The sequence below is a fragment of the Rhinatrema bivittatum genome, unplaced genomic scaffold (assembly GCF_901001135.1).
Source record: "Rhinatrema bivittatum unplaced genomic scaffold, aRhiBiv1.1, whole genome shotgun sequence".
Classification (NCBI taxonomy): domain Eukaryota; kingdom Metazoa; phylum Chordata; class Amphibia; order Gymnophiona; family Rhinatrematidae; genus Rhinatrema; species Rhinatrema bivittatum.
The window spans coordinates 230,264-249,645 of NW_021820598.1; the positions used below are offsets into that span (position 1 = coordinate 230,264).

General features: G+C 44.9%; 1 protein-coding gene across 1 annotated transcript in view; it reads right to left on the reverse strand.

Moving 5' to 3' along the window:
- ZFYVE27 (zinc finger FYVE-type containing 27) overlaps window positions 1-18,001 on the reverse strand; it is a gene marked incomplete at its 3' end in the record, with an annotated part of 105,354 nt that extends 87,353 nt beyond the window's left edge. Inside the window, 5 exon segments of the mRNA XM_029586160.1 lie at window positions 519-614; window positions 2,711-2,897; window positions 6,087-6,157; window positions 11,559-11,771; window positions 17,765-18,001. Coding sequence (XP_029442020.1) covers window positions 519-614; window positions 2,711-2,897; window positions 6,087-6,157; window positions 11,559-11,770 — 566 coding nt within the window.
- Between the last annotated feature and the right edge of the window lie 1,381 nt (window positions 18,002-19,382).

Sequence of the window (19,382 nt, forward strand, 5' to 3'; positions counted from 1 at the left end):
CACTCTCGGGGATTTAAAAATGAAATCTCTGGATGCCGTTTACTGTGCCTGACTCAACCCCATTCCATTTCTGGCACAGATGAAAAAAACAAACACACACACACACACACACGGTGTCATGCGGGGCGCACACTTTTATCCCATTCACGGTTTCAAAGGGCATTTTTACCCAGGTGTCCGTGTTTGCCTAGGTAAAAGTTTCCCATATATTCCCATTGCACCACTATTTATCTAAAATACAGCAATAAGGTATAAAGCTGCCTGCAAAAAGAGGTGAGACGGTTCTTTAAAACCTTTACTGGGAAGCGCTGTTCCCCTCTAATCCGTGCTGGCGTCCTCCGTCCACGTTCTGACGCAGAGCGTGAGGCAGCCCTCCCGTGGCAATCCCGCAGGGGCCTGCCCACCCTCACCCGGACGCTGCAAGAGGACTGCAGAAGTCCCCTGCATGGACAGTGCCGGGACCCTCCCATGGTTTTAATGGGGGAAACAAGACCCAATGCCCCACTCCTGTGACTTACTGAAAGGATGCAGCCGGATGCTTCCAGTACAGGAGCCCGTATATCGCCTCGCAGTTGCTACACATCGTGCTTAATACACTCTCCAGCTGAATTAAACTAAAAAGACAGGAAGGAGAAAAAGAAAAAAATGTAACATGCATCTCATTACCCAAACATACATACTTGTCGTTTTACTCTCTCCAAAAGTCACTCTTTTCGATCCGATAGCCCCCTTTGATTTTGACATCCTTTGAAAAGAACTTATTGAGTGCGGCATAAGGGGCAGAGCTCATCGCGTGTGCTATCGGGGCAGGGCACTGGCATGGTTGATCTCCTTTTTGAAAGGCGGGAAGCTACAAGTGATTGCCGATACCTTTTCATCCTTCTGCCAGAGGGTAAACTGAGGAGTCCCTCAGGGATTATCATTAGCGCTCCCCCACCCCCCAGAGCACAAATGGTAGCTGCAGCAGCCTCCTTCTCCAGCCCCCGCAGGCCAAGAAAGAAGAATCCCATCGGCCGCGGGAGGTTAATGCTCCTGGTCTCCTTTGCCAATTACCAGCTGCTTCGGATTTTGCTCCGGGCCCATGCTGCTGCTCAGGGACGATGCTTTCCGCGCAGCGTGGCTCTCTTTCTTCCTGCGCAACCCCCCCCCCCCCCCTCCCCTCTGCACGTCACTTCCTGTTCCAGGCCACAGAGGCAGGTGCAGGAAGAAGAGAAGGCCCAGCCACAGTTGCCGGCCCTCCACCAACACAGCTGCCGTTCCCATCCGGGCTTCAACGTGCTGATAAGCCCGGGCGGCATCGCCAGCAGTGGAAGATCGCCTGCCTCTCGCTCAGAGGAGGGAAGAGCAGCGGGAGACCGGTGGCACACGACACACCTGCCGGTTGCCTGGCGACACACCGGTTGAGAAGCGCTGCCCTAGTACACCCCCCCCCCCCCCCCCCAACCCCAGGTCAGCAAATGAAGATAAAAGACGCGGAACAGGGCATTTTCCCGTGCCGATTCACCACCGCGGAACTCTCTAGCTGGCATTCAGGAGGACACTACTCCCTACTATCTGCCAGAGACGTTTTATAGCTACATATTACATATTCAAAGGAAGGTCTGGGTGGACAGGGTAATCCAGGTAGATGGAATATATTGTAATAAGCAGATATATGGAAAAAGTGTATAGAATTACCATAAACTGAGATAGGTGTACATGACAGATTCATTGTATATCATAATCTAGGGTGTTGTGTGCATGACCTAGCTGAAGTTGGGGGAAAGTCTTAATGCAGAGCCAGGAAATAAGTTGTTTTTACTACTGATGTGGCATGGGACAGTTTGATGAAATCCTATGAGGTTTTTAATATGTAACATAAATTACAGGTGGATGGGAGAGATTTTTAAATAACTTTTGGATTTTTATTTTGTATGGTTTGGATATGTATTGTTTTAGGTGTTGGTGCTGAAGCATGAAACAGATTAATGTTATTATAGTTCCTAGTATCCCAGACTAATCTAACACAAGCACAAGTAAGAAACAGAGAGAGAAAGCAATCAGGATGTACTGATCATTCTTAGACATGCACAACCATAGACTGAAGAAAACTGAGAGATCAAATTTGGAATTCATGCACTTTCTAGACAATGGATGCTGAGAGCCAATCAAAGGCAAGTACACTTCTAGTGCACGGAGCTGATAAGCAACCTCCAGCCTCCTCCTGTTCTTTAGCTCGGCACGGTTTGAATCCCAGCAGTCTATTCCACAAGATGACCAGAGGTCCTGTGCCCCTCCCAGAGAGACTCCCTGAAAACAGCAGCAGTGGAAACATAAGATGTGACCGATCCTGGGAGAGGGAAGCACAGGCAGCTGCATGAACTAGGGTAACAAATGAAGAAAGCCCCAAGCACCACTGTAGAAAGAAAACGCAAGGCTAGCCCTGCAGTAGGAAAGGAAAATGGCCCCAGGTGTATTTAGAAGGTGGCTTTGAATTAGGCTGAAGAAGGAGAACAAGGATTCTCTACATCCTTGTGTAGATCATCTCACAAATTCCCAAACTTAACCCAACCCCAGATTCCACCCCCCATGAAGCAGGATATATTTTGAGCACAATGGTTCAGCATATCAATCCAATCTGCTGTCACCTTCATGTAACGTTCTGACACGTAGCCATTAACGTGTATTTCAGCCTATGTTTCAGGAAAAAAAAGTCTTATTGAGCACTTACAAACTTTTGACCTCAGCTACAGCTTCCTGGCGGGAGAGTTTAACTTTCTGAAGGTCTTCTCGGCGGACGCTGTGGTATTTCCTTCTGGTCAGCTCTGGTTCAGAAAGGTGCTCTTGAGAGATCTCCTGAAGATAACCCAGGAGGGCAGGCACAGCGATGCAAAGGGCACCCACAGTGAACCAAGCACCTAAAACATAAATCCGACAGCAAGCAAAGTGATTTACCGGTCCGTAAGGGTGCTCCGCGGGGTTCTTATGAAAAATACACCTGTGAAAGGTAAGTCTCAGAGCAGTGAAGTGGCAGAGATGCAAGGCAAATGCAAGCCACAGCATAAGTCATTACTCTTCTGTATTGTGTCTTATATATACTAAAGGAACGTCTGGAGAAGACTAATGCTGTAGAAAAAGTACTTGGAAATGCTGAAATGTTCCAAGGGTCAGTGCCTGCATCCTATCTGAGCTCTAGGCTCATCTTACATGCTGACAGTACATATTACACTGATTAGACTTGTAGGAATAACCAAAGTTGCAGAAATGCTAAAAAAAAATACGTAAAAAGGCCAAAAAGTATATTAAGGGTCAGCACAGAGTTTTGTTTTTGCCTTCTGGGCTCAATTTACAAGAATTCACCTGACTTACAAGAATCCTCTCTCATTAGCATAATATGAGATAAAATTATAATGTCAACCTTAACTAAGTAGCTAATTCACTGGGGTGCAAATTAGAGGCAGTGACCTATCCTATGGTGTCACTAGCGTTCTCCGAGACTGCTCCTAGAAGGGCTCTGCACTCTCCTGCGATATCCCAATAAATGACGTTTCTCTTTTAGCTGCCGTGTTAAGCATTTATTTACAGCCCAGAACAAGTCCAATAATCCACTGACCCATATCCATCTGAAATTTTAACTGACAGTTCAGTTATTCAGCCTGTCAGCATAAACATACATTTTGGCAACGTGGCTTGAATTTATCACCCATTACCCATGTTCTCCATCTGACTATTTCGTCCCCTTTTCATCTGTCCATCGCTCCAGTTATCTATTCAGTGGGTTGCCTCCTGTCGTCACCAGCATTCTTTTACTTTATCCTGTACTGGTGTCGATAGGGGGTAACTAATCCAAGCAGGGGGTAATTTTCCAGCAGCAAACATGTGCATAAGTTACACCGCTTTTCAGAGCAAACCTCCGTGCATATATTGGCTTTGAAAGTTATCCCACTAAAACAACTCGCACACACTTACAGATGCTAATCCATGTGCAGGGAGGGAAAAAGCAAAAAAAAAAAAAAATCTTCCTGCAAATTTACACATAAACTTTTCAAAACTGAAAAGGCACGCGTTCAAGGTCCGCGCCTCTCCTGGGATCGCCTCCGCTCAAGTCTGGAGAATCTTAAGTGCACACAGGACATGCGCACGCAGGTTTACCCGCACATTGGGCGAGCTATTTTATAACAAGCCATTTCCGCAGGCAAAGCACTATTTTACCAGCGGAAACACTTTTGGAAATTACCCAGGGTACGTTGCTTCACCTGCGGAAAACGGGCTTTTTAAAAACTGCCTGCCCGATATGCGGTTTAAATTACATGTGCATGCCCTGATGGCGTGTTAAGTTTAACCGGACTGAGCAGAGGTGTTCCTGAGGGGGTGAAGCTGGGAAAGGGTTTACACTGATGTGCATATTTTGGGATTTTAAAGAAGTGCAAGCAAATAGCTTCCAGGACAATTTGTGCAGAGGTTATAGTAAGGTGCAATTGTGTGCGGGCAGATCTGGTGGGATCATTATCAAAGCAAACTCACGTGCTCAAGTGAAAAGTCTCCTTTGATATAATTTATGCACAATGTTACAAAATGACTCCCTTAAAGAGACAATTTTGAACCCCCCCCCCCCTCCTGTGGAGCTGGCAAGCCCATGGGGATGAGTATATTTTCTAAGAAAAATTCCCTGAAGAGTTTCCCTTTGAAAATTCAAGGGCCAGCTGTGCCAAGGGCACATTTGTACTCCAGGACTTTGCGCCTACTTTGCAGCAGAGACAAAAAATGCAGCTTAAGGCACCTGCAGAACTTTCAAAAAACTCCTCCCAGGTGGCTGACCGGCTCCACCCTCCCACGAAACCACTCCTTTCCCCTGCAGGTAAAAATACCAGCGGAGGGAGGAGGGCCTTTTTCTGCAGAACAAGCCTTGACAATGACCCTCAATCAAGAGTAGTTATTTAAGGACGCTTCATATTCCGCCTTTTTCTCAAAGCCGGCCTCAAGGCGGATTGCAATAAATGTAAATGAATAAAGGCATTTGACCAGCTTACAGCAGCTCTGGAATCCAGCAAGGGAAACCCGTTTGTGAATAGTTCAAGACCCAGTCGTGTCCCTGTTGTGCATAACAGTCCCTCATCGGCAGTTCAGGTAGTTAGAGCTGAAGAAGGAGTTCTACAGGGGGAAAAAGTAGCTTGGCTCCAGTTGGAGGGTTGGTGGGTAGCTGGTTCCCAACTCGCAGTGCACTGCAGCCGAAAGCGCAGAATCTGGTGCAGGACAATCTTCTGGCCAGTCAGGGAGGGGAGGAACGAAGAGCCTTTTGGGAGAACTGGAGTTCCCCTGAGGGCGGGTTAACAGGAGAGAAGCTGGGAGAACTATTCAGCGATCTGTTTATTCAAGCATTTAAATAACTGCCTATCCATCTCCTCTTCATTCCAGCTGAGGTCTATCTTTCTAGCTGCATACTTTTCCAGCCATTCATAACCATCTGCTTATTCCACCCAGTGTATCGCTTCTCCACATTCCCATCCACCTGTTCATCTGCTGGGCTACCGGACCATGAGATTACCACAGAACTAGCAACGCAGCTCTCCATACACTGTCACGTACCAATCCATTTACTGCTCTCTCCATTCAGACAACACAAGAAAACTGCACACAGTTTTAATTTAAATTGTGCACATTTGTTTAGGCTCATTTATTTCAAAATCTCTCTTTTATAGGGTTGGAATTAATCCACCTTGCTTCATCCAGTCCACGATCGCAATCACCTCAATTGTCTATTTAGTTTCTATGTTTGGGATGCCAGAAAATTAGAATAATGAATGCAAAAAAAAAATTAGATTTTACAAAACAAGCCTGAAAAACACAAAACTTGCAACCTTATTGCATCCACAAGTTTCAAGTGACCCAGTCTGTCTCTCTCCGCATATTCCTTCATGAAGGTAGTCAGGCAGTTAGCGTGCCCATCTCACTAGTAATCCATGAATTTGGTTAGTGAACCATCTGTTCACCTCACCACCTACCTATCAAAATGCTGTTCATTGTATCTTCCTCCCCCATACCCAGTCAGCCAGCCAGCCGGCCGGTACAGTAATCCATCTCAACTTATACTGGAACTGTTTCCTTACCTTTATGTAGGGTGAGCAACAGGAAATTAAGGGTAAAGCAGGTCAAGAGAGAGCACATGGGCATCTGCCACCTACAAAGAAAGGAATATTGCTATGATCAATTATTTAGCAATGTGTATTCATTTATTTAATTTATAGTCTGCACTGCAGAGCGGATTACATTCAGGTACTGCAGATATTTTCCCCATCACCAGAGGGCTCACAATCCAAGGGGATCATTTTTCAAATCGCGTTAGGGCCCTAACACATGTGACAAATAAGGCATCACGAGATGCGTATGCAAATATTAGAAACTTAGGGTGGCGTATGGGAGGAATTTGGGCGGAGTAAATGAAAAGGAGGGCGACAATGTTGCATGCAACATGCGTGGGATTTAAACGCTGGAAATAACTGTACCTTTTTTCCTGGCGTTATGGCAGGGAGGGGGGAGGGAGGAGAAGAGGGAGAGAGAGCCTCTGAGGAGCCACACATATTAGTCAACGTTTTATACCACTGTAAGAGGGGCCATTCTGAATTCAAGATGAGGTTTTGGGGGGCAGTTTTACAGGCACAGGCAGAAGATGGAACAGCACAGTTACCATCAATGAAGATTGTGTGTGATTTGGAGTGATAAAAGGTATAAAAAGTCAAGATTTGTACAATGTACTCTCAACCTAGCTTAATGCACTCTCTACCTAGCTGCTACCAAGTTAGATCCAGAGTACAATGTACAAATCTCATCTCTGTGTACCTTTCATCACTCTAAATCACATAAAATCTACACCGCTACCTACTGTGCTGTTCGTACCTCTGACTGTGCATGTGAAACTGCTTCCCAAAACCTAGCCCCTCTTATAGTGGTATAAATAGTTTACTTATATGAGAGCCTTACAAAGAGGCTATGTAATAGGAAAATTGGTTCTTACCTGCTAATTTTCGTTCCTGTAGCACCACGGATCAGTCCAGACAGCTGGGTTATGCCTCCCTTCCAGCAGGTGGAGTCGGAGAACAAACTGAAAAGGCACCCCTTGATAACCCAGTGTGCCATCTGCGGTCCCTCAGTATAATGAATATCCAATCAGAAAGAAAACTCAACTTAACCATTGAACAATTTAACAGCCAATGACTGGACCAAAAACTAATAACAAAAGGTCCCAACGGACAGAACTATGTAGTTGCAAGGAGTGTAGATTCTTCCAAACCTTCGTCTGGAAGCGGGTAGAGCTTTTCCATTGCTCTGCTAACGTGAAGAGTGGCTTCCGGAACATCCCACTCTCGAGTCATGAGCTGCAAGTGGCTCGGGTGGAATGGAAAGGATCGAGGGAGAGCGTGAAGACCGGATAAGACCGGATCCTCCGGGTGTCGATCCGTCCCTGACTGTGGAACTGGCAAATCCAGCTCCGTCAACACATGTGGAATGAGAGGATCCAGCTCCTCCCTCCTAAACAAGTGAAGCACCCGCGGATCATCCCCTTCCACCAGCGCGGCGGAATCCACGTCATCGCCCATGCGATCGCCCAGATCTTGAAGGGGGTCCAGGGGTGTGGGGTCAGCCGCCAGATCTGGCAGTGGCCCTTGGTCAGAGACCGGCCGAGGCAGCACAAATTGCGATGAAAAAGGGTGCTGCTGCTTTAAGGCCCCCTCCGGAGCAGAGGGAGGGGGGAGGAGGCAGATGCTCAGATACATCATCGGGGGGGGGGCGGTACTGGACTTAAACGCAGAGGGAAGTCTCCTCCCCCGGAGCCCTAACTATCCTCTGCGGGGGAATTATTCAAAATGGCCGCTGTTCCCACGCTTCGCGGGAACGGGACGACTGACCAGGCACCTCAAGTCCCCGTTTGGCAACCCCCCGCGGCCGCGGGATAGATCTGCTGCCTGGCAGAGGCAAATGAGAAGAGCCCTCACCCCCCGGCAAGCAGCAGGAGCACAATCCATCACGGGAGAGTCGGGCAGCCGACTCTCCACACACGGAGCACTGCACTCCTCGCGGCATGGCAGACAGCACCGCGAAAAAAATTAACTGCCCAGATAGGAGTCCTCCCCTTCTGGAGGCCCGGAAAGGAAGCAGGCTGTCTCATTTTTTTTTTTTTAACGAGCAGGGGAATGGAGCGTCCCTGAATGCAGAGGAATGAAACTTCTCTGCCACGTAGGGGAGAGGGACCGGCCCATCGGTAAATCTCCCCTACTCACCGGGCTGCCACTGGCTCTCCAGGTAAATACGCTGAAAGCCTACAAGGCTCAGCTACGCCTGCACTGAGAGGGAACCGTGTACTGTGAGTAAAAAGGATAATCCAAACTCCTAGCAAAAACACTAAGTCCCCCCCTTTTTTTTTATACTCACTACACTGTTGATCTAGTCATTAGGCCACATAAAAAATATAAAGATTCAATAAAAATTAATTTAGTAAGACCAGGACCGCAGGTTATGCTGTCGTCCACCTGCTGGAGTCAGAGAAATACCGAGGGACCGCAGATGGCACACTGGGTTATCAGGGGGTGCCTTTCAGTTTGTTCTCTGACTCCACCTGCTGGAAGGGAGGCATAACCCAGCTGTCTGGACTGATCTGGGTACTACAGGGAACATACTTTTATTTAGAGATAATGTTCTGGGAAACATTCCTATGTCCTACAGGTGGTTTAAACTACCAACTCCACTGGGCACAGAATGCTCTACTTTTTTTACTTCTTTTCGTTTGCTTAGGTCACTTTTGTAATAGAGGGTTATATTTTACTGTACATATAGAAGGTAATTTTCAATAGTTTGCATAATTCATTACACACATGCATAAGTAGGGGCACCTAAAGCCGAGAGGTTTATACACACAGTTTATAAAAAATACTGCACTACACCGCCCTGAAAGCACATGCGTATATTTCAGTACACGCACATTTTTTCAGCGCAGGGATCCGCATAGTTTATACACACAGTGTTACACTTTAAATAAACTGTAACATGTGCACAACTACATTTTTACCCTTTTCCAAAACTGCAAGCAGTTCATCTCTACTCTAACCTCCAGCGGAGCAGCGTTTGCTAAATTAGGGCCAAAACATTTAAAAGCACCTTTCCTTGGGCCAAGCCGTTTTACTACAGGATACTCTGGGGCTGCCAGCAACGCTTGTGACAATCTTAGGTCTCACGGTGTCACATAATGTTGCAGTACCCCCTGCCAAGTATCCTGGAATCCCTCAACAGATACGTGCGATAGTTTTTAAGTGTATCTTGAATTGCACTCTTTGCTCCAGTGGAGGACTGGTGTGACATGATCTGAGGTTCTTTCCCCTTGACCAACCAAACTCCAAATTCGGTTACAGATTGGCAGCCCCTGATAAGGGTGCATATCAGCAATCAGGCTAAACACAAGGATTTGTAAGCAAACCCTGTGTAAATTGGCATATATGCAAGTAAGTAGCCTCTGCACGGCAAGCACAGTTTCAGAAGGGTGGTGTACGTACGTACTGTTGCTGCCGCACAAAGGCTCGGTGTGGGGGGGAGGGAGGGGATTAGAAGTATTTATGTATTTTATAAACAGGGTTTGCATACACTTCATGTAACACGTGTGCCGAGTCCATTGTTAGAGGTCTTGGCTAACTAATGTTTAGAAGTAAACAGACCTTGGTCTTACACACTACGTCTATGCGGACGACGTTCAGATACTCATCCCTGTCACCGACTCCGTGACTAATGCCCTCAAAACCTGGGATAAATGCCTCATTTCAATTAACAGTCTTCTCACCAACCTCAACCTTGCCCTCAACACCGCAAAAACAGAACTACTTTTTATCTCCCCAGTCTGCCACAACCCCCCTTCCCCCCCCCCCCCACTCCTCCTCACAACATGTCAGAGATCTAGGGGTCACCCTGGTTAACCACCTCAACCTTCAAAAACACATTAATAACACAGCGAAGGATTGCTTCTATAAACTACATATACTGAAGAAATTATGACCCCTACTACATCACAACGACTTCCGGACAGTCCTCCAAGCCACCCTATTCACAAAGATCGACTACTGCAATGCCCTACGCTTGGGCTTGCCCTCAATCGCAATCAAACCGCTTCAAATGCTGCAAAATGCAGCAGCTAGAATCCTCACCAACTCACGCAGATCAGACCACATCACCCCAGTCCTGAGAGATCTCCACTGGCTCCCAATCCCAGCTAGAATCCTTCATAAAAGCCTAACAATTATCCACAAAGCCCTGCACGATAAAGTGATTCATTGGCTCAATGATTCACTCCATTACAATACCTCCAGTAGACCAACCAGATCTGCTTGCTTAGGTACCCTGTCAACTCCTTCTCACAAACTTACCCAGCTCACCTCTACCAGAGAACGAGCCCTGTCCTTAGCTGGTCCAATTTTATGGAACTTGATGCCATCTGATCTACACCAAGAACATTGTACAATAACCTTCAAAAGAAAGTTAAAAACCTGGCTGTTCAAACAAGCATTTACTTAATCCTCCCATACTCTTGACCATATAGCCTTGTAACAATTACTGTAAATTAATTTATAATTACTGTATCTATAATTACTGTATCCTCCTTCTATATTCTACTGCTCTCTCTCTAGGCCTCCCTGACCTTTTTCTCCTTCTCCCCCGTTCCTCTCAATATCCCTGTTAGATGTAACTATTATTTTCCACTCTCTCTGTTATGTTATTACCCCCAGTTGTCTGTAAACCAATGTGATATTCATTTGAATGTCGGTATATAAATGTTCTAAATAAATAAACAAACACACAGACATTTCTTCATACGTGAGATACGCACTTACATCAACCAACTTTATAAAATGTCTGCTTCCACACAAAAACCGAGTTGTTGTTTCAGCAGGTGTTTGGCAAGGGCTAAGGGGAGGCAAGTTGCAATGAGAAGATATAGGTTAATGTCTGGTTACTGTGAGTGCACGGAGTCGAAGGGGTGGGTATGGGTTTAGGATGGGGCCCAGGGGAAGTTATTTATGGTCGTATTTCTGTAGTTTTGATTGTTATGGGGGGGGGATATGGATTGGATGGGTTGTTTTTTTATTTTGTCACATTTTGTTGCAATCCACACTGACGTCCCAGATAAAGGGCAGTGCAATGAAACAGCCTGGAGAAAAAGAACAGTTAAAGATTCCAGAAAGAAGCAGGAGCTCTGAAGGGAGGTCCATGGAAAACACTGCTTCAAAGGGAAAAGAAAAGGAAACCTCAGTTGGCTAGGGGACTGGAAAGCCAGAAGGAACAGGAAATGCAGGGCTGCTGGGAAATGTAGTTTGCAGAGCTTTGGCAGAGAATCAATTAGGGTAAAGATAGCATAGAGAACTAGTCTAATAACTGGGAGGCACAGTTGAGGCTAATTTAAAAAGCTGCTGCATGGAGTCAGAGTGTTTTTTTTTCCATTCAACAACAGTTTACTGCAATTGGACTGAGGCTTACCAACCAAAAGTTTGAAAACTGGTGCAAAACCTGCAAACAAGAGAATCCTTGCTAGGATGTGTATTTACCTGAGCAGGTATTTAATTCCTTCCCAAGCATCAGTGAGAGGCTCCAGGTAAAGTAGAAGTCTTTTATAGGATACAACCAAGTTAAAGAGGTCAAAGGCTTGAGTTTTGCTAGAGCTCGGAGGAGGATCCATCTGTGGATCTGCCATTGTTGGGCTACCTTCTTGCCCAGTCATACCATCCATAGTGGTGACATCCCTCTCAGTTGCTTGCATGCTGTAAAAAACAAAAAAATTGGTAAATCACATTAGTCCATATATATAAGAAAACCTGGCCCTATAACCCAAGAGAGAAAGCAATACAGCACACATCAGAGTCCAAAGAATCACATATACATCTTACACCTGCATTAGAATCCAGTTCAAGTCTGGGCAGTACCTTGCTTTAGAATTTCAACTTTCTGATGAAGGTGTGAAAGCAGAGAAGAGGCAAGTTCTGACATACCCTTCATAGACAGTCCTAGGCTAAAGGTGCTGCAGCAGAAATTTAAAATGTTACGTTAGCAGGAAGTAAAATAGATGAACCAACCCTACCCCTAACACTCAGGCCCCAATGCAATAAGATTCTAATGTGTGCAAATATGCTAGTGCCAGGCTTTGCACACATTCCTTGTTTGAAAACCTTATTCCTGAATTAAACAGTTAAAGGTAGATTTTAAAAGCCTTGCGCGAGCAAAAACAGCCATTTACATTCGTAAGTGGCCCGAGCAGGAGCTATGCGAGTTTTAAATAGCCGGGAAGGGCATGTGTACATTGATGTACGTGCACCCAGAAAAAGTGGGCACAGTAGTACAAATCAACTTCTTTCCTCACTTATAAAAGGTAAAATATTCTTTAATGAGGTCAATTTTACAATGGATACCTCTGAATGTGTCTGAAACAATACCCCCCCCCAACAAGCCACCTCCCCTGAAGATTGGAAAATGGCCAATATAACCCCTATATTTAAAAAGGGATCCAGGGGTGATCTGGGAAACTATAGACCGGAGAGCCTGACTTCAGTGCCTGGAAAATTCATGGAAACTGTTATAAAGAATAAAATCACAAAACATTTAGATAGATATGGTTTGATGGGACACAGCCAACATGGTTTTACCCAAGGGAAGTCTTGCCTCACAGATCTCCTACATTTTTTTGAAGGGATGAATAAACATGTGGACAAAGATGAACCAATAGATGTGGTGTATTTGGATTTTCAGAAGGAGTTCGACTATGAAATAAGAAAACTAAAAAGTCATAGGATTGGAGGCAATGTCCTTTTGTGGAAAAGACAGGAAACAGAGAGTAAGATTAAATGCTCTGTTTTCACAGTAGAAAAAGGTAAACAGTGGAGTGCCTCAGGGATCTGTACTTGGACCCGTGCTTTTCGATATATTTATAAATGATCTGGAAAGCAGTATGACAAGTGAGGTGATCAGATTTGCGAATGATGCAAAGTTATGCAGAGTAATTAAATCTCAAGCAAACTGTGATACATTACAGGAGGACCTTGCGAGACAAATGGCAGATGAAATTTAATGTGAACAAGGGCAAGTTGATGCATATAGAGAAAAATAACCCTTGCTGTAGTTACATGATGTTAGGTTCTATATTTGGAGCTATCACCCAGGAAAAAGATCTGGGCATCATAGTGGATAATACATTGAAATCGCCAGCTCAGTGTGCTGTGGTGATCAAAAAAGCAAATAGAATGATAGGAATTATTAGGAAGGGAAAGGCAAATAAAATGGAGGATGTCATAATGCCTCTGTATCGCTCCATGGTGAGACCACATCTTAAATACTGTGTACAAATCTGGTCACCGCATCTCAAAAAGGATTTAGCTGCACTGGAGAAAGAGCAAAGAAGGGCAACCAAAATGATAGGGGGCATGGAACGGCTGCCCTATGAGGAAAGGCTAAAGAAATTAGGGCTGTTCAGTCTGGAGAAGAGACGGCTGAGGGGGGATATGATAGAAGTCTACAAAATAATGAAAGGACTTGAACAAGTTAATGTAAATCGGATATTTACTCTCTCAGATAATAGAAGGACCAGGGGGCAGTCCATGAAGTTAGCAAGTAGCTCATTTAAAACAAATCAAAGAAAATTATTTTTCACCCAGCGCATAGTTAAGCTCTGGAATTCATTGCCAGAGGATGTGGTTACGGCAGTTAGTGTAACTGGGTTTAAAAAAGGTTTGGATAAGTTCCTAGAGGAAAAATCCATAAACTGCTATTACAGAATTTAATATGCAATAGTAGCTTGTGATTTATCTAATGTTTGGATAATGCCAGGTTCTTGGACTTGGATTGGCCACTGTTGGTCTGACCCAGTATGGCATATCTTATGTTCTTAGGAGGTGGTAGCCTAAATCAATGTTTTAAGACACAATCTTTTAATCCTAGTGAGGTCACTTCCTTGGCAATTGTCATATAGCATTGTCTGATTAAGGACTTTACTGTTTGTAAAATGTTACAATCTCAAGCATTTGTTAATCTAATTAAGATACAGTTTGCATCCAGTTATCCTGTCTTTTTCTTTTTACACATTTTCATTTCTGGTGAGCTAACACAGTGCTCCCTTTCCATGACCTGCTCTATGTGAATGTTTCCCATTGAAGATTAAATTTCAGTACATAAAAATATACAGACGAACCAGACGTGACCGTGCAAAAGATCATCATAGTCTCAGAGGCCATTCTTGCATAAGTCTCCTGTGATTGCCTTGTTGGTCTGAGGTATTTTTTTCTACTCTATACACTGCTTTGGGCAGTCAGTTTTTGATAGGGAGGATGATCTAGAAATGTTCTTAAATAAATGAAACCCTAGTTACAAAATATGCACACACTCCCATCCTCTGTGCCAAGTGGCACAAATCTCTGAATGTGTTACCTAACTGGTTATGTTGAAAGAAGACCAGCGCTCCAACGAGCCCTACCTTCTTCCAACTGCCTAACAGATAACCCCCACAGGTTAAGCGAACGGGAAGATTAAAAAAAAAATAATAATGCCACACAATTGTAGCCAACAGCGCAACAATGAGAACAGATATGGCGTCTGGTTCTGAACTGGTGAATTAGCATTCTTTCTAGTTTATAGGTGAAGAGTGGCTCCTGGGGGGGGACTCTGCGCACAATATGTTAAAATTTAGCTAAATTCTGAAAACTTGAATTTCTTCAGATAGTAAAGCAATCACTGTTTTGAGTAAGAGTTAATTTCTAATACAATTCAGAAAACATTATTAAAAGATGCAGACTTTTTTTAAATTTTAATTTTTGTGCACAATTTGCCCCAACATAAGGCCTCTCACCCTCCTCCTGGCTGAAGAACCCTGCCCAGCTCTCGCCCTCTTATTGCTTGAACCTCACACTCGATTTCTCCTCACCCAGGTCACTCTCTGCCTCCTTCCCCTATGACTGACTTCCCTCCCACCCCAAGAAAGCCCCTCATCACATCCTTTCTACACCCTCTCCCAATCCCCAAGACTTGTACCTTCTTTCCCCCTGAAGTTAATGCCTTTCCATCTGCAGAGGTGGAAGTACATTTAGGAAACTTAGGAGCCAGGACAAAAAATTGTCTCTTTACCCTTTTACTGGGTTTTTCCGCTGCTTTTTTTTTTTTTGTTACAATTTTGCTTATTTATTTGGCTTTTTTCTTATTTTGCTCTCTTTTCTAGTTTAGTTTAGTTTTTTGTTTTTTTTTTCAAAAAGGATTATTTTCTTTTACTTTTATTTTTTGCTTTTCTGAATTTTAGGCACCAGATTCCCAGGCTCCCAGGATTTTCCAGCCCTGCATCTGACCCGACTATGGATACAAAACCATTTCAAACCGGGAGGATTAAACCTATGAGGTCCCTGTAGTGCCCACTGATCTACTTGTTCTTACTGTGTCTGCACTAAACTTTTAATGAAATCAAGACAAAATCTAAAGCCCAGAGTGATGCTGTAGTCTAAAAAGGGAAGGAGTTCTCAAGAAGGAAAAATCTCCAGGAGGATGGAACCCTTTCTCCCCCCCCCTTCTCTATGAGGATGGAACCCTCCTCCTCCCCCCCACTTCTCTAAGAGGATGGAACCCTCCCCCCCCCCCCCCAACTTCTCTGTGAGAATGGAACCCTTCACCCCCCCCCTCCCCACACTTCTCTGCGAGCTTAATTTGGCAACTACTTCTTGCCATTCACTGGGCTGCAGCAGGAGCCTTTCTTTCCCCGTGCCAGAGCAAATACTGACAGTTCTTAAAAAGGTCAGGCCTTCTTGAAAAGCTTTTTCACACTGCAGTAAAGAAAACAGGCTTTGAAAACTGCAGAGCAGGCTATGGGGGGGGGGGGGGGAGAAGGATGGGAGAAGTTGCCATCATTTGATCTCTCTCTCTCTCTCTATATATATATATATATAAATATATATATATAAATATAATGGCATCAAGACAAAATCTAAAGCCCAGAGTGATTGATATATATATATATATATATATATATATATATCTTTGCTTATATATTTCCCAAAAGTAACAAAATACTCTCCTGTCTACAGAAGATACCAATCCTTCCACATTTCTTTACATGTAAACACATCTGGAAAAATATACTTTTTGAGGTACAGAGAAGCTTTAAAATGTGTTTTATTATATTTCCTGAGCTGTTACTATTTGTTTTATTATCTATTTTTTTATATTATGCTGTTGTTATTTAGTATAATGAAATTGGGAGGATGTGTAACTTTGGAGTTGTGTGATGTGCCTTATACCCTCCCTAGTGAGAGTGAGGGCTGCATTTGGGATTGCTTACACTATTTTGTATGCGTTATACTGTGCTGTATTGATGTAGTTAATCTCATATGATGGAGGAGAGGCCTAGTGGTTAGAGCAGCGGGCTACAAACCAGGGAAACCAGGATTCAAGTCCCACTGTTGCTCTTTGTGACCTTGGGCAAGTCATTTTACCCTCCGTTGCCTCAGGTACAAACTTAGATTATAAATCATTTTAGGACAGGGAAATAACTACAGTACCTGAATGTAATCCACTTAGCTGCCAAAAAAAGCAGAATATAAATCAAATACAATAAACCACTTTGGGTCCCCTTGTGGGAGAATAAGACAGTAAATAAGCCTAAGAATAGAGTGCTCCCAGGAGGATGTCAACCCATAAACATGTTCTCACACTGTTGTACAGCAAATACACAATAATTATTTAGGCTGCTTGGGAGAAATTTGATAATTTTAAATTTGGAATAGATATTCACTTGGTACAATACAGATCATATACAGTTTCAGTGTATTTTCTTTCCTATTTTAATTATTGCCACAAAAACAAGCATAAAATGTAGGACTTGCTTACATTTATTTTGCATGCCCAACTCTCACCTGTCATGATCCTCTAGAGACTTCAAACATTCCTGCTTTCAAGCCAACAGAAGGCACCTATTGCACGAGTGGCATGCAATAATTGCATTGTAAAGGACAAGGTTACAACAAAACCACTTTCCTGCATTAGATGAGTTTTCAGGCTGATGAGCAGGAGCCAAATTTTTCCTGTCCTGGAGCCATCTGCGGACAGAAGGAGAGTGCAGACTACCTATCACAAAACTGTGAGATGCATACACCTTGGCCACCAGAAGCTATCCTGTCTTCCTCTCCAAGTGACTGGAACTCTCCTTCTGCATCCTTGTTTCTTCTTTCACCTATAGTTGCTCTCTCCCTCTGCCCACAGCTTTTCAATACCCTCTCCCTCCTAGAGCAGCAAACGTCCACCCTTTTCGTTCCCGACCACCACTCTAGCAGGAGGTGACACCCACCGCCCTTACTGCTTTTGAAACACGCGCCAATACCTTTCACTGACCAGCATGTCAGTTTCACAAAGAGTAAGAACAAATTTAGGCGCCTTGTACCTTCAGAGCTAGTGGGAGCAGCAAGGACTGGCTCCAGCTACTCCAGGGATGAGAGTGGGGGCAGAGTTCAGAGGCCAAAGGGAGGCAAGGGAAGTTATAGAATGGGTCCAGAGGGGGTGAAGATTTGCAGGGGGCAAGTTGCATGGAGGGGGGAACAAGAAAGACGAAAGGGACAGGTGCAGAATATAGAGATTATCTGCCTTCGGAGAATATCAAACGAGGGATTTCTTCCCCTCCCCCAAGTTAACTTCGGGCATTTTTTAAACCACGGTACAGGACATTAGTGTTGTTGCTCAAAATCTGTTTTGAAAAAAACACACAAATTACAGGAAACGCTGAACTGCGCCCTACCGTTCGTGCTGTAATGCCTACAAGCGGGAAGATTATTGCTGCTTTACAATGATAGGCGCCATCCTTGCTGCCGATGAGTCCGCTGTCTTACCCGGAGAGTCGCCGCCCGCTTCCCTCGTGACTGGGGGACCGCCAGCAGCTCGGGGCTTCACATGCTGAGATCCCGGGACGCACGCACAGGGCTGACTCCTTCTCCCCGGCTCTCTTCCTGTTTCTCTCGGCCTGCTCCACACTTCCTGTTTGAGGTCATCGTGACATCACTGGCAGCAGCGGGAGCCGCTGGACGGGAGGGGGCCGAGCGAAAGCCCCCAAACCTAGCAGAGATATGGGAAGACCTGATCCTCTCGTCTGGAGGAACAGATCGGGTGGGTTAGACCTCCCCCTCCTCCTTGATGCCTTTTGCTACCGGTAGGCTTCAGCTTCAGCGGAAGAAGCAGTACTTGCTAGTAGCAAAATGCACTAGGATGCAAGCTGAAAACCCCAGAACTGGTCTGAACGTAGTCTCCCCCCCCCCGCCCCAGGCAACTGGAGTGCATCGAGTCGCTGCTGGGGAGGAATCTGTTCCGAGGCTGTGGCCCTCTGAGCCACTCTTGAGGCAGCAGTGGCTATCGTCCTGTCTCTCCTGAATGCCACCTGCACCTGCCGCTGCCAGCGAACAAGAAACGTGAATAGCGGTCAAGCTGAGCTGGACCACAGTATGACCTAAATTTACTTAAACTTTATTCTCTGCAGTTATAAAATGCAGTAGAAAAAAGGTACTAAAAACAGTGAACACTGTGCCAACCATAACAATGAATGAAGCAGATGTCCACAAATGAAGGTTCACTATAAGTGGGGGAGGGGGACACACAGATGTGTAAACCACTGGATTATAAAGGTTTCCTTCTGCTGCCTATGGTGGACCTTTCCATCACATGAATCTGCAATGTCTATGTAGCAGACCCTACCATTAAGACCTGAGTGAGACTTTAGTTCAGCTTATAGAGTGCAAGTTAGTGTGAGGGGAAGGATACCATTCAAATGCAGCCCGTCCCTTTGAGGGGGCTGGAATGGATGTCCCCCTGAGAGTCTATATAGCAGCACTCTACAAAGAGCTCAGGAGGCTGTGCAGAGTTGAATTGAAGTTGGGAGGAAGCAGGAGCCTTTGCTTAAGTTGATTTTTCAGGCCCAGTCAGAGGAGCTAGGCAAGCCCTGTTTGATGATCCTGATCAGGGTCGGGAGGCATTTCCTCTGCTAGTCCACTTACTGGCTGGTTGGGATTTCCCCTCTGGGTTGTTTTTGGGGTTTTGTAATTTTTGTGGTAGGAGTCTTGTGAGACATCTGGGCCTTCTTGAAATTGGGGTTTGGGGAATCCCATGTTTTAGACACCCAGGTATAGGGAAGACCTGCCCCCTGAAGTGGTGGTTACCCGCTGCAAGCAACAATTCCAATGCCACTATCAGTTTTTTGGGACTATGATATTTTGTTAGAAGATCTGGGAGAGAGAGTTTTGCTGCCCCTTCTTCCTGCCCTGGTAAGGAACATTGAAAGTGGCGTGTTCCAGGATCCCTTCTCAATCTGGGATCAGTGAAATGAGTGCGATCAAGAAGGACTGAGGAAAACTGTGAGTACTACTAAA